Raw genomic sequence first — 15,101 nt, forward strand, 5'->3', positions numbered from 1 at the left:
TTAGAAAAGTTATATACTTTTAATTAGACCTTATTTATTTTCCCTTTAAGAACAAAAAAAAATGCAAACTGATGTTGAGTTCTTAAGATATGTACTGAACTACAGTATGTATGTATGTATGTAATACTTGCACAAAGTGTTATTCTCTATATTTCCTGTTTACTAAATGTCATTTACCATAACTTACAGTGTAAATGAAACTGAGCCTTCTTTTGAAGCATCCAGAAGGTATTATTTCTGTTTTTGGTGTATCATAATACACTCATTCATTTCTTCAGAATTTCCTCAAACATTCATCTTTGTACCCTTAAACCATCTCTGTGTTTTCTTACCATGTGGGTAATCATTTACTATAGGATTAACTGACAGAATGTGTTAAATCCAGTGGATCCCAATCTTCTCCAGCCATTGTACCACTACCTCAGTCCTGTCTGAAAGATGTTCAGTGCTTCCAGCTCCTGTTTGACATCACTGGGAGTTTAGTGTGCTCCATACCTTGCAAGACAGGGCCTCCAGATGTGAGACATCATTACATGTACCCTCCCATGTGTTTGTGTATTTTATAATCAGCACTGGGTTTACTTTTGCTTGTAAACCCAGCTTAACAACTGTGTGATGGAGCAGGGCACAGAGCGTGCGAAGGAAGCCAGCTGTGGTCCAGCCGAAATCAAGCAGTGACTCCACCCCTGGCTTCACTGAAAGGGGCTGCAGGTTTAAAAGAAAGGACAAGCTAAACTAAAAACGCATCGTAAATGATAGAGAAGTAGTGGCACACATAGCTGTGGTTGGGAGCCATACCATGATTTACTACTTGATAATCCTGAGGACATATTTCATACTAGTGCATACTGAACTTCTAAAACTCCTTCAGTTTTGGGGGATACTACTGACTGCTTCTAACCAGCTATTTCTCATACCCTAGCACCCTCTCTCTCAATAGTAAATCCTAGATGCTTGCATACAGAACTATATAAAATGTGTGGTTTGAAGCAGTATCATCAAAGAGACTGAGAAGGAAGATAAAGTGTTCAGGTCCATTAGCCAGTATCAGTTCACACCTCCTTCCTCACACATCTCGGGCTTCTCAGAAACACGTCTGAAAATACATGATCTAATAGACCTAAAGGAAAAAAGCATTAACTCAGAAAAAAAATGTTTCATGTGCATGCTATGTAAAATAATAGAAAACTTCCAAAACCAGCAAGTCAAGTGTCCTGATGCCATTTGAACAGTGCCTTTTCACTACTTGTTTTAATACTAGAGAAAAAACAAACAAACAAAAAAGAAGACCAAAAAAACCAAACCAAAACAAAACACCAACCCCAAACAAATAACTATGCTTGTTAGGATTTAATAATTTTGATTATTTATAATTTGCCTTTGGATTGAAATTGCAGTTACTAAACTGAGGTATGTACCAGGAGAATGGAATACAACACAGAGAGTAGATTTTGCCATCATGGGAGAGAGTGGGTGCTGTTCTAACAAAAGCATCTAATTTAAAATTCTTCCTTTTACTTTTGTAACAGTTGCTTTGTCTACGTGTTTCTCTGTATTTTTATGAGTGCACATTCATCAAATTAATTTTTGAAAACTGATTCTCGGGCATTTCATAATGTCGGCACTTTGCTTTTTACTAATGCTCTTATCTGTCTACAGTAGAAACAGATATTCCGTGGCTTACGCAGCTCAGAAGCCGTGGCTGCTGAATGCAACTGTGGAGGAGAACATTATCTTTGGGAGCCCATTTAATAAACAGAGGTAAATATCACCCTCCTTGCAAGAACACCTGGCAGCTTTTTTTAAAGAGGTTTTTGGCTTCTTCTGGAGGGAGTTTGTAGGTTTTGAAAAATATTAATGCACATTAACCCTGGACTGGTGTTAGCTAACCTGACTTTAGCCATCTCAAAGGAGGGTTTCTGTTTAAACTTAGTCTTTCAAGGCTTCTCTGCTAACCAGCGTGCATGTCTAAGATGTTTGTGAGAAATCACACAGTGGCAGTGGCTCTCTGTGGAATACAGCGGAAGCCACGTGTGTATTTTTCAAGCAGCTAAAGTTAGGTGAGATGAATCCCATCTTTGGAGATTACTGACATATTTTTGTTTTGTTTAATGGAACCTGAGGTTGCCAGAGGACTCTGGAAATCAGAATTCTAGGCATGTTTGCACTGAGTTTATGTGCTAATCCTGCTGTGATCAAGTTATGGGAGCAGCCACTTTACAAAAACACTGCATGTATGAAGATGGGGTGCCTTAGTTCTTTCTTCAGAAATTCAGGAGAAGTGGGTGTGAAAGTGAAGGTGCACAGCTTCTGTTGTGCCACTTGCTTCTTGTGTCCTTCTAAAAGGTCAGCTAACAAATGCAGTGGAAAAAGTGACTTAAGGAAAACAAGTTGCTGATGTTTTCAAAGACAACACTCTTTTTTTTTAAATTGTTAAAAATACATCCCATTCATCTCGGTGTGAGCTTTGCTAAGATGTATAACTCCATTCCCACTTAATAAAACTTAGCAATGACCAGATATCTCAAAATCCAGGTAAGCATTTAGAATTTCAGTGACCAGATTCTTCAACTACTGCATCCATCAGCCTAACTTCACTCATACCAAAGGGCAAGTCTGAATTACACCACTCAGTCTGATCATCTACGATATATCCACAGAGCTGGAAATCTCACAGCAAATTTCAAGTTTGTGCAAGTGGTTTCCTGATTATGGAAAGATCAGAAGCACTGTAAAGATCCTTTGTCCTGTAATATCACACTGAAGTAAGTGAAGAGGCACCTAAACGGGGAAGAATAATAACTCATTGGAAAATGGCTTCAAATGATCCAGAGTCCAGCAAAACAGCTCTGTAATAGGGAGGAATGTACTCAATAATTTATGCAATTGAATCTTTAAAAAGTAGGCTTACCAATAAAGATCTCTAATAAATATGCCATTTTTTACAATGCTTAGTTTACAACACTCCATGATTAGCTGCTGAATGATCATTTTGCCCTACCTATTTTTGCAATTATCCAGCTATCAAAGAGCCATAATAACTTAGCAGTGAATTTGAGCTGGAAATTTTTGTGTTGACAAAGTAAGTGGCTGCTTAAATAATTGCAATGACCATATTCTTTTTACAGGTACAAAGCTGTTACAGATGCATGCTCTCTGCAGCCTGACATCGACTTACTACCGTTTGGTGATCAGACAGAAATTGGAGAAAGGGTAAATAACATGAATGCATTTATATCTGCTTAACCTATGTAGTAAGAAGGCACTCTCTGATGTCACTCAGACAGATCTAGTCTGTATTGGGCTACCAGCCTGGTAAATAGTTGTGATTCACTGGGGATTTGTGCAAAAAAATTGAAAACTCTTTTCTGTCTTCAGCTGTTTCTCAAATGTCTCCTGTATTTTGCTTGCAGAATTTAATGCTGGTATTGGTTGCATTTTCAAATCTAAGAAGCTTACTGTTCTTAGAGAAGCTCTTCATAATTTACACTTACCCATGATTAGTTGCTAAATAATCATTTTTCTTCTGATATTATATGAGGATTATGCTTGTTTATCAACAGGATTAACGTATTAATGAAGCTATTCATTTTTATTGGAACTCTGTGTAATTGTAAAAAATCACATTTCCAAAGTCCTATCATAATGTTTATTCAAAGATATGTATTTCTGATGTATTATATTCATTAGGGGATTAATTTAAGTGGTGGCCAACGACAGAGAATCTGTGTAGCTCGAGCACTCTATCAGAACACCAACATTGTCTTCTTGGTAAGATTTTTCTTTTTCACATGGAGCATGGTAAGTCAGTAATAAAACTGTCATTCCTAATATTTTAGCTTTAGGAAAATTTATGTTAGATTTAGAAAACTATAGGGACTCGTATTCAACTCCAAATCCAAATTACAGAGATAGGAAATAAACATCCACCAGAGGCAGCATCAAAACATACTGGGAGACTGATGGAGGTGGGATTTCCTACAGAGACTAACACTGGAACAGCAGAACATATTGTCTAACTTCTGCTTGCTCTCAGTGGTGAACTGCTGTCGACATAGTTCCGCTGAAATCAGCAGAACTTCTAAGGAAAAGCACCATAATGCAACTACTTGTGAGCAATGAACAGATTGGGGTTCACCTCTCTCCTGCAGACTGCTGTGGATTTGGACAAACTTCCCCTCCTCTGTTACTAAATTCAAGGCATGTCAGGAATTTCAGGAGTCTACTGCTCATGAGGGGCTCTTCAGAATTAAACAAGGACTTCTGTTCTCAGAGAAGTGTTTGCGTATGATATCCTATAACATCCTTATCTTAATATTGTCTTGTTGCTAGCCACATGCACCCAAAGTGAAAAACAAGGACACCTACACTTTAGTTTACAGGAAATTACAATAGCTCCTGACTCTGCTTATCTTACCTGTGCCAGTTTCCCATTAAAATTAGGCCCAAGCTTGGCTCTGGATCCTGGCATTTTCAAATGTGGGCACAAAATTCCAGTTCTCGTGTTCCTGATCAGATTTAATCCATGCTGTCAGTGTGACAGCAGCATTGCACACATCTAGACACAAAAAAAATTAACTTAATCTGTTGCTATGATTTGAAGAATGATGGATTCTATCTCACTCTTTCATGGTGCAGCCCTATGACTAGGTGTTTGTCATCAGAGAGAGATGAAACAGTAGTAATGGCACATTTTCTATTTTTAAAAAACTCTTGAAAGAAAAAAAAAAAACTAGTTTTCATATCGTGTTCTAATTTTTTTAAATTTTATTCTATTCAATTGCAGGATGACCCATTCTCTGCACTGGACATTCATTTAAGTGATCATTTAATGCAGGAAGGGATTTTGAAGTTTCTCCAAGAAGACAAGAGGACTCTTGTTCTGGTGACACATAAGTTACAATATCTACCACATGCTGACTGGGTAAGAGAAGAGATACCATGATGCAGATTTGCTAATGGTGAACATACACTTGATGTTAGCACCATAACGTTTAATAACGTAGAGCACTACTTTTCTCTGTAAGAGTCTCTCCTTAATTCCGTATGTCATGCAATTAACTGCAGCTTTACATAATACAGGCTTTATAGTAGAACGAACAATTTTATTTTTACATTATCTCTGTAGTTTTTTTGATTGAAAGCCACTGAATAGTTGTGACTTAATTGCAAATATGACTGTTACTTATTATGTCTTGTCCATGCTTTTTACAAGTACAGGTAAGCATGGCTTATAGAAATTTCAGTTCATGAGGTGTGTCGACAAACTTAAAAAGTAATTAGCAAAATACTGGACACAGTGAACACAGAAATTTCCATAACGGTAATATCACAAATACCAAGATGTGTTGTAGAATCCATATCAGTGCTTATGGTGTATATGTTGCTAAGTAGACCTCTTGAATGCTTTCTGCCCTAGATCATAGCAATGAAGGATGGAATGGTGCTTAGAGAAGGGACACTAAAGGATATCCAAAACAAGGATATTGAGCTATATGAACACTGGAAAACTTTGATGAACCGCCAAGATCAAGAATTGGAAAAGGTAAACAGGAGCATTTGGGCAAGGATGACCTTTCTGAAAGGAAATATTTCTCAGTTGATTTCTGAAAAATAACCAATGTCAGGACACAAGTTTTAAAGTAGTCATTAGGGAAAAGAACCACATGAGCTGTAAGGAACTTGAAGGACTCAAATAGATTGCCTAGGAAGTGTGTAGTACCCCTGTAATGAGTGGTTTGAAGGACACATTAGACAAACATCCTTTTGAAATGTCGTGCACAACTGATCCTCTGCTGTGGCAAGGGACAGACTGAGGGACTTCCTCAAGTATCTCTTAGCCCTTTATTGTGTTATTGCTATGAGTGTTTGGGATTCTCTAAATACTATTTTTGAAGTTTTTATCATTCCAGAAGCGAGGGAATGAAAGAATGGAAGAAAGCGAGAGGGAAGGATTTTCTGAAAGATAAATCATAAAATACCGTGCTTTTGCATTTTGTGAGCTAAGTGATCCAAATAAAGTCTCTCTGAGGTTACTGTTGGTGCTACAACAGTAGCAGAGAGCTAAGCTCTCAAATTAATAAATACATTTCCTTATTACAGGATATGGAAGCTGACCAGACTACTCTTGAGAGAAAAACCCTTAGGAGGGCCATGTACCCCAGAGAATCCAAATCACAACTGGAAGATGAAGATGAAGGTAGGTTTTAATATTTCACTTTGTTTACTCGATTACCAAGACGACAATTCTTAGCAATGAAGTGTGAAGATTTTGGGGACACTTGGTAATAACAGTGAAAAGTCACATACTTTTATCTGTTTAGAACATGACTTGTTCAAGGGATTCTCCATAGATTTCTGTAAAAATTGTGCAGGGATAAGGGTGCAGAAAATTAAGTTCATTCACATCAAAAAACACATATCAGTAACTTCAGGGCAGAAATATAATCTGACATTGCATTCTATATGACCTAGGAAATGTACACAAAGTCTCTGTATTCCAAATAGTGTAGAATTTCAACTTTCAAGGAATCACTTACTAATTCATTTTTAAAGTTCAAAATCAGAAATGGATGGAAATATTGTCAGTTCAGGGCTGTCAAGAGCAGGTCAACATTTCTCTTCCCCAAGTGTGGCCTGCAAGGCTGTCAGATGTATATTCTTATTACCTGGAAAAAAAAATATAAATGCAGTGTTCATGCACCTATGAAATATGTATTTCCCATAGCAGAAGTTTTCCACCAATTGTATTTCGGTATAATGTGAACAATTATCCTATAGTCAAAGGTCAGAGTAGAAGAAATGTTAATCCCACAGCTGTGCTCTTTTATATAGACAAAATTTTGGTACTCAGGAATAAAGTAAATATTGAGTACTTTTATGCAACAGGTGACAGAGTCTCTGAATGTAAAGCTTTGGAGAGCTTTCTAGAATCTTCCATGTGACCCAAAATGCTATGCTGGCTGTATAACAAAAGCAGCTGTACAGGTTGGGAAAGGCCTAGTCTCTACTATAAATAGTACTGAATACCTGACTTACAAAAATTTGTCAGGACAGGGGAAGTCTTATGAAGATATGTCTGAAGTGTTTGCTGGTTTTGAGTGGCAAATTTACTTTCGACATTAAAACTAGAATTCAAATTAAAAAGTCAACCAAATCCAGTAAAAACAGGTATAATCCTTAGTGCTGCATCCAAGCTAACTTGTTCAAATTTCTGAGTCACAGAGGAAGAAGAGGAAGAAGATGAAGATGATAATATGTCAACTGTCTTGAGACTCAGGACAAAGATGCCGTGGAAAACCTGCTGGAGATATCTAACCTCTGGAGGATTTTTCTTGCTCTTTCTGATGATTTTCTCAAAGTTGTTGAAACACTCAGTTATAGTGGCCATAGATTATTCGCTTGCTACATGGACGTCCATGGACAATAAAAATGAAGTCAAGAACGTTGATAAGAGCACAGATAAGGTGAGCCATATCTTGGAGCTTGATGGGGAAAAATGTTCTAAAATAATTATTTGCTGTTCACCTATAAGCCATCTAGATTGGAAAGACAGATAAATACCATAAGACTGGCCTTTGTATAGGATGGATGAATTGTTTATGCTAACACATATGATAATTCAAATTTTATCGGTCTTTTCAAACACGCAAAAGTGAAACAGAAGCATATTTGAGGTTAGAAAAATGATTGGCTTTTCGAAGGAAGAAACCTCATACTAAACTCTTCCATATGGACTTTTTAACACCTAAGTCAGTGACCCCATTTTCCCAGGTACTGGTTGTCCTGTCATGTCCTGCAGAAAAAAAAAAAAGGAAAAAGAAAAAAAAAAAGGAAAAAGAAAAAAAAAACCTCTTCAAGCACATGACGTAAAGATGATCTGCTTATAGCTGTAAATTTGACTCATATACAAATATCTCACTGGAATTCACTTAATAAACTTTCAGAAGGCTTACTTGTGTTATAGCCCTGGCAGATTAGTTTAGGATTTGCTCTGGTAATTTTAGTGGTGCTTTAACTTAACAAAGTGGAACTTTCCAACATCTCTCAAATGCCTTAATTCTTGAGAGGTTCTACTTTGGTTGTCTGAGTTTCTTGGCTAACAGTTTACATACTTTTGTATTTATCCAGTTAGTTTATCTTCACAGTTCTAAGTACTATCACTTCAAGGTCTTGAAGGGTACTCATCAGTAGACTGAAGGATCTTAGAGCTGCCAGAACTTCTGATTATGTGAACATAATGAATTGCAGTTCCACCATAGCTTTTTTATTTCCAAAACATTATATTAATATAATTATGTAATATATGTGGTGGGACATACTAGCTGATTGCTACCAGTTACCTTGGGAACTTCCAAGTAGAAAAGAGAAATATGTGTTTATTTCTAGGACTGACGTATTTGTTCTTTTATTAGACTTATCATGTAGCTGTCTTCAGCATCCTCTCTGGAGCAGGGATTGTCCTTTGCCTCATCACATCTCTGACTGTGGAGTGGATGGGCCTCACAGCAGCCAAGAACCTACATCATAATCTCCTCAACAAGATCATCCTTGGCCCGATCAGGTACAACAAAAATAATATTCCTCCTGAAAAGCTACATGGTCAAATCCTGTCCTCTTTGTAATAGGGAGAATACCCCTGTGAAAAGCTCCTATATTTGCCTTGTTTCTTTGAGGCCTCAAAACATGAAAATAACTAGTGAGGTAATAAGAGAAAAAAAATTCCATGTGAGAACATGTGAAGTTCTTCCCCCCTTTTTATCTGATTGAAATGTGTCAGACACCTCATACCCCCTTCCAAGCTGGGGTGTCAAGGATGGATTTGAGTGTGGTTCTAGCTCCAGGACACCCAGCTCCAACTCCGAGCAACAGGCATGGTGTCAACCTATGTGGACACCAGGCTGCTTCTGGTGGCTGGGGGCAGGGCCTGTGCACAATAGCCACAGTCCCTCACAGGCTGCAGGGTGGCCAAAACAATGCTTGCATCAGCAAGTTTGCTGATGATACAAAACTGGGAGGAGTGGCTGGTGCGCCAAAAAGCTGTGCTGCCATTCAGCGACACCTGGACAAGCTGGAGGGTTGGGTGGAGAGGGACCTGGTGAACTTTAACAAGGGCAAGTGTAGGGGAGGAATATTCCTGGAGAGGAATAACCTCAGGCACTAGTTCAGGTTAGGGGCGAACCTGCTGGAAAGCAGCACTGTGGAGAAGGACCTGGGAGTCCTAGTGGACAACAGGTTGAGCATGAGCCAGCAATGTGCCCTTGTGGCCAAGAAGGCAAATGGCATCTTGGGTGCATTAGGAAAAGTGTGACCAGTGGGTCAAGAGAGTACTGGGAGTACATGTAACAAATAGATGTTCCATTACTCCCCCTCTACTCTGACCTGGTGAGGCTCCATCTGGAGTGCTGCATCCAGTTCTGGGCTCCCCAATTCAAGAAAGACAAGGAACTACTGAAGACAGTCTGGTGAAAGGCTACAAATATGATTAGGAGTCTGGAGAACCTTTGTTATGAGGAAAGACTGAGAGAGCTGGGTCTGTTTAGCCTGGAGAAGATTGAGAGGGGATCTTATCAATGTTTATAAATATCTCAAGGGTGGGTGTCAAGAGGATGGGACCAAACTCCTTTCAGTGCTGCCCAACAACAGGATGAGGGGCAACAGGCACGGACTGAAGCATAGGAGGTTCCATCTGAATATGAGGAGAAACTTCTTTACTCTGAGGGTGCCAGAGCACTGGAACAGGCTGCCCAGGGAGGTTGTGGAGTCTCCTTCTCTGGAGACATTCAAACCCATCTGTACACATTCCTGTGTGATCTGCTCTGGGTGAATCTGCTTTAGCAGGTGGATTGGACTAGATGGCCTCCAGAGGTCCCTTCCAACCCCAACCAGTCTGTGATTCTGTGACAACAAATACAGTTATCATGATGCTTTAAAGAAACGGAGTCCTGGTGCACAGTACCAAGCAGGAGGTTGAGTAGCAGCCAAGGACAGGCTGTGTTCTTTGGATGGGATCTTAAATCTTGAGGGAGTGTGGATGAAAAAGCAGAAGGCAAGATGGTAGGTTTTTTGAAGAGGAGACTTAAAAGTTTTGGGGGTAGAAATATCAAGAGAAGCATTTGGATAGGATGCAGGCATTATGATCTCATTTTATTCATATTTACTGCTTGGGTTTACAAAATGGCAGGACACAGCTCTGTGTTCTCTCTGATCAGAATTTTTATCCAAAACTGGAATTCACTTTCAGATAACTTTTTTGGTTTTAATTTCCTCAACAGGTTCTTCGATACAACCCCATTGGGACTAATTCTGAATCGCTTCTCTGCTGATACAAATATAATTGATCAGGTAGACATATCAGTATATTCTGTTTTATTACATCTTGGCTTTGTAAATTTTCACTTATCTACTGAATAAGGTGATGCATTCAAATATTCAGTCGAGAAAGATATCAAAAACAGGCTCTGGGAATGACACTAGAAAAATTCAAAATAGAAAGTACACACACGTTTGTAGCAATGAAGGCAGGTAACTATTACAATAAGCATGGCATGAGATGGTGGCTCTTAATTTTTTGCATATGCAGCCTAGTTATTTCTAGTGGGAGACCTGGGTTAGCAAAACACTGTATTTTGGACTTAAAACAGGAAACAGGGTAAAATACAGTAACTTGAACTATATGGGACAAATAGATGTTCCATTCTGGCTGCAGCACATGTGAATTTAGAGCATTCAGGGAGGAGAAGGGATGCTTTCACCATTGCTGTGAATTAAAATGTTTGGATGAGCAATACTCCTGAATGTAAGGGTGATGGGAACACGGAAGGAAAATGAAGAGGCTGTGAGAAAGAGCATGCTGTTTCTCTAAATATTTGAGATATAGAGAACAATTTTCTCTTTCTTGCCTGCAGTGGAAATGGCTCCTATTTCTCCATGATCTTTGAAACACTCACCTTTAGAAAAAAAACTACTGACTCATTTTTTAACCTCTGCATGTTTGAATATCAGACCCAAAAAAATGTAAAGTCTCTTGATATAAGGAGAATATTAATGAAGTGCACAGCGGTATAATTCCAGTTTCCCTGTGGTTCTGTATAGGAAAAGGCATGTCATAGAATCATGGACTCATAGAATTGTAGAATCATAGAACGGTATCATGGTACTACTGGTGACTTTTGCCTTACATTTGTTATTTGTTTCGCTTCAGCACATTCCTCCTACCCTGGAGTCTCTTAGCCGGTCCACCTTACTCTGCCTGTCAGCCATTGGAATGATCTCCTACGCCACACCATGGTTCCTTGTCGCCCTCGTGCCTCTTGGAGTAGCATTTTATTTCATCCAGAAATATTTCAGAGTTGCTTCCAAGTATGTGTTTAAAAACTTAGCCGAAAATTTATTCTAAAAAATTTGTACATAAGAATTGTGATGGTATGTGATGTTATAGGAGCTACTATTAGGGGAAAATAGCCATAGCATCCTGCTTCTGATCCTGAGTCTGAGACATATATCAGAGGATGTTTCCAGCCGACCTGACTACAAATGGGCTATTTGGGGAAGTAACACTAGTTGCATCACTTTTGTACATGATTGGCTATAGAGTCAGAGGAGCATGAAGTTTGTTAATTAGCTGAGCCAGCCCACATCTGCTCAAAGCTCCTCTTTGACCCTTTGAGGGTTAGTAGAGAATGTAAAATAGCTTCCTGGATTAACGTCAGTCATGGCTTTTTCTTCATATTGGGAAAAAACTCTACAGGAAGTAATTTCCACTGTACAGAACATTTCATATTCAGAATGGTTTGCTGGCTGTAAAGAGTATATTTTTTTTCAGCAAAAAAGTGTGTCACGGTTTCTTAGGGTCATGCTTCTAGTGCTAAATCCATTATGTAATTTAGTAGAATATCTTAAGCAATCCATTCCAAGTTTTTTCTTAAATTCAGTCATGCTGTTTCTTTTTTTTTTTATCAGCCAGATTTCTAGCTGGATTTACTTCACTTTCTGATACTTATAACCACCTGTCAGGGTGCCTGCTGACCTGCTAGGAGGCCAAAATAGCCTACCATCATTAGCAACTGTGACTTTTGGCCATGTCAACTCTTTGGTAGCATCCACTTAAGAGGCACAGTGATTTTCAACTGAGCGTTCCAGTACAGTTTGCTTCATGGACAGCACTCTTATTCAGGTAGCCTGAGCCTTAAATCAACAGAGCAGGAGGGGCACAGAGCGACATATCGATGATTTAGGTTCGCTATAACCTACTTTTCATCAGTTTCACTCAGAATTCCCAAGGAGATTTATTAATAAGAAAACTCTATAGTCAGAATTCACAAAATGAGAATGTTTAATTCTGAAATAATTTGCTTAAATTCTTTGAGATTTTATAGAAACCTTGTTCTTTCCCCACCAAGTTTCCAAACTAATGCTCTACATGGCAGTACACTAGGTCTCAAGGAGGCTAAGGAATCAGGAGACTTGGTTTTCATTCTTAAATGCATTATAGTCTTCTCAGTGTCACCCTGTCCTGCTACACATAGCAGTGCACACTGTTTGAACTTCTTAAAATACACAAGAGCAGGCAAAATCTGACATATTAGACCACAGGGAAACAGTACAGTTTCTCTCTGTGATTTTATATTTGATAATAAAGTCTCCATCTGTGTCCAAACCTGGTTTTCCCACATGCTGTACTGATAGCCATACCATGCAGGCTAGTGAGAAGTTGATCAACCTTGTAGGTCAGCAGGTCAGCACACGCGGACACGTGCATGCATTGGCTCTGCAATCACTGATCTTCTGGATGTCCATATTTACCGAATTAATTTTATTACCCTACAGTTTCCTAGGAAAAGCTGTATCAGCAAGTGCACTTTTTTTTTTTTTAATCTGTTTAAATTAAACTCTTTTAAATCACTTGTGAAAAATCCAGGGTTGACTTGTGTTCTTTCAATCTACAATAGAAAATAATAAATCTAATTTATTTCTAGAAAAAAATGTCTTGGGAAATGTAGGATGAAGGAATAGCTTCAGCAAGTATTTATAACTAACTTGCATGCAGTAGTTTCCAGGCGTATAAGCTTCACTGATTTTTAGAAATGCAAATATTTACACTATTTATTGCAGTTCTTTGATTCCTTGTTGTATTTTCCATTACATCTCTCAAAAACTTCTGTGTACTTTCCATCATAAATTTGAAAGAGAGCATATTTGTTATCAAAACATAAGCAATAAATCCAGTTCTGTACACTGTAACATTCAGCATCGTGGAGCAGTGATTTCTCCTGGTCTATTAAATACAGTGTGCGAACATAGTAAGATTTTAATATATAGTTTAAATATCTAATGATCCAACCTCTCTTCTGTTTATACAACTGGCTGCTGTGCCAATGGCAGAGTGTTGCAGAAAGATGTATTTGTCTCCACGGTTTGGAAACCGTTTCTGTTTCAGAAGACTGGAACTTTTTAGACGTAAATGTCATTGCTCCGTGCAGGTCTTGAAAAGACCATTTCTCAATAATCAAGGAAGATTATTTCTCTGTCAGTTGTGTCTCCATTTCAACCAATGTCGAAACGCTGTAAATAGAAAGTCTGCTATAGTCTGTTATATTTTATGTTCAGCATGTTATGATACTTACAGATACTCAAAAAGAGGCAAGGTTTATATGGAAAGGCACCCTTTTTGTTAGGCCAGCTAAAAATTAACAGCAGGTTTTTATCCAGAAGAGATGTGATAATGTCATTATTGCTGTGAGACAAGAAAAGCTTAGCTGTGACCAAGAGCTAGATATGTGGAGGTGGCTGGGAGGTGATTCAGAAGCTCCTCTGTCAAAAGAGAAACGTGATATTCCCATGTCAGGGTCTTTCTAGACTATAGAAAATACTGGTTTGTGTGATCCTGAAAATAATATGTGCAATAGATAAAACTTCTTCTCTTGTCTGTTATGCAGTAAAATTTCTACAGACAGATGTTGACATTGTACTGGCTGCCTGTTGCTTTTTGTGCTCCCAGGGACCTCCAGGAACTTGATGACAGCACCCAGCTACCTTTGCTCTGTCACTTCTCTGAGACAGCTGAAGGCCTTACCACCATCAGAGCATTCAGGTCTGTAAAACAAATGATTAGAGAGAGGTTTGAGTTCTGCTCTGGCCTGTGCAGCTTGTTGGAGTATGTCTGAGGGCAAGTTATTGGATTTGGTTGACGTCAATTAAGTCATCTCAAAAAAAGGAAGATATTTTTGTTTTCGTGTTGCTTTGCCGTGCCTCTCGACACTTGTGCACATTTAATTTACCTGTATCGATTTTTTGCTGAATTAAAGCTGATGACTTTTTTAGGGTACAGTATTGAAACTTTTAAGATGTTTAGTTTAACCATGCCTTACTTGGAGAGCAGAGAGTTCTCCTTTGCCAGGCAGGTACAAGCACCATTCTTTCAGACCCCCCCTTGCTATATCCTACAAGTTGCGCTATCCAAGTGCCCCTGAAGCATTTCTGTATTTAACCCACTCCTCAGGCAGGGAAACATCACTATAGTACTCTACAGCTGAAAGTACTAATGCAACTAGAAGGACTTTCCAAGAAAACTACATCAGAACAGAACTTCATCTTAACGTTGTACAACCTAGCCTTGCAAATCAAAACCAAAAAATAAATTCTGGAAGGTTCAGCTCAGTTTTCCAACTTTCCATGAATATATATTTTATTCTCCACTTACTACATGAAATATAGGCTAAATTTTCCTTGTATGTTCACTACATTGTAGCCAGCATGAGTCTGTCAAGGTGCCAGCTTGGTGTTGCTCCCCAATAAGTGTAACTTGCACTCATTCTGTACACTGTAGGATTTCAAAACAGTGCAGATCTCACTGCAATGCTATTTACACACCTATTTGATCAGCTTAAGAATGCTTCATCACTTCAAGCTAGGTTTAGGGCCTAGGCTATTAGTTCAGAGTGTTGTGGTAAGGACTGTGGCAGGAGAAGCAAAAATGTTACTGTGTTGAAGAGATGTGAGCCAGTGGCCAACAAGAATGATGTATTGAAAGAGTAAGTCATGATTAAGAGCCAATGCTGATGTATGGTGAGTGCTTCCTGAGAGGTCCAGAGTGGCCTTTC

The 15,101-nt window shown here is 38.7% G+C and overlaps 1 protein-coding gene across 16 annotated transcripts in view; it reads left to right on the plus strand.

The window, feature by feature from the left end:
• Positions 1-15,101, plus strand: part of ABCC9 (ATP binding cassette subfamily C member 9) — a 77,344-nt gene that overhangs the window by 44,181 nt on the left and 18,062 nt on the right. For 11 of the 16 annotated variants that reach the window (XM_065031944.1, XM_065032014.1, XM_065031989.1 and 8 more), the window contains 12 exons: positions 190-228; positions 1,660-1,761; positions 3,129-3,213; positions 3,691-3,771; positions 4,787-4,924; positions 5,420-5,545; positions 6,103-6,199; positions 7,225-7,466; positions 8,415-8,563; positions 10,275-10,344; positions 11,204-11,361; positions 14,000-14,092. In XM_065031944.1, the coding sequence (XP_064888016.1) occupies positions 190-228; positions 1,660-1,761; positions 3,129-3,213; positions 3,691-3,771; positions 4,787-4,924; positions 5,420-5,545; positions 6,103-6,199; positions 7,225-7,466; positions 8,415-8,563; positions 10,275-10,344; positions 11,204-11,361; positions 14,000-14,092 (1,380 nt within the window). The remainder of the gene's footprint in view (positions 1-189; positions 229-1,659; positions 1,762-3,128; positions 3,214-3,690; positions 3,772-4,786; positions 4,925-5,419; positions 5,546-6,102; positions 6,200-7,224; positions 7,467-8,414; positions 8,564-10,274; positions 10,345-11,203; positions 11,362-13,999; positions 14,093-15,101) is intronic. The other 5 variants (XM_065032043.1, XM_065031977.1, XM_065032034.1 and 2 more) reach the window with 2 other exon arrangements.

Source organism: Columba livia, chromosome 1 (assembly GCF_036013475.1).
Source record: "Columba livia isolate bColLiv1 breed racing homer chromosome 1, bColLiv1.pat.W.v2, whole genome shotgun sequence".
Taxonomy (NCBI): Eukaryota; Metazoa; Chordata; class Aves; order Columbiformes; family Columbidae; genus Columba; species Columba livia.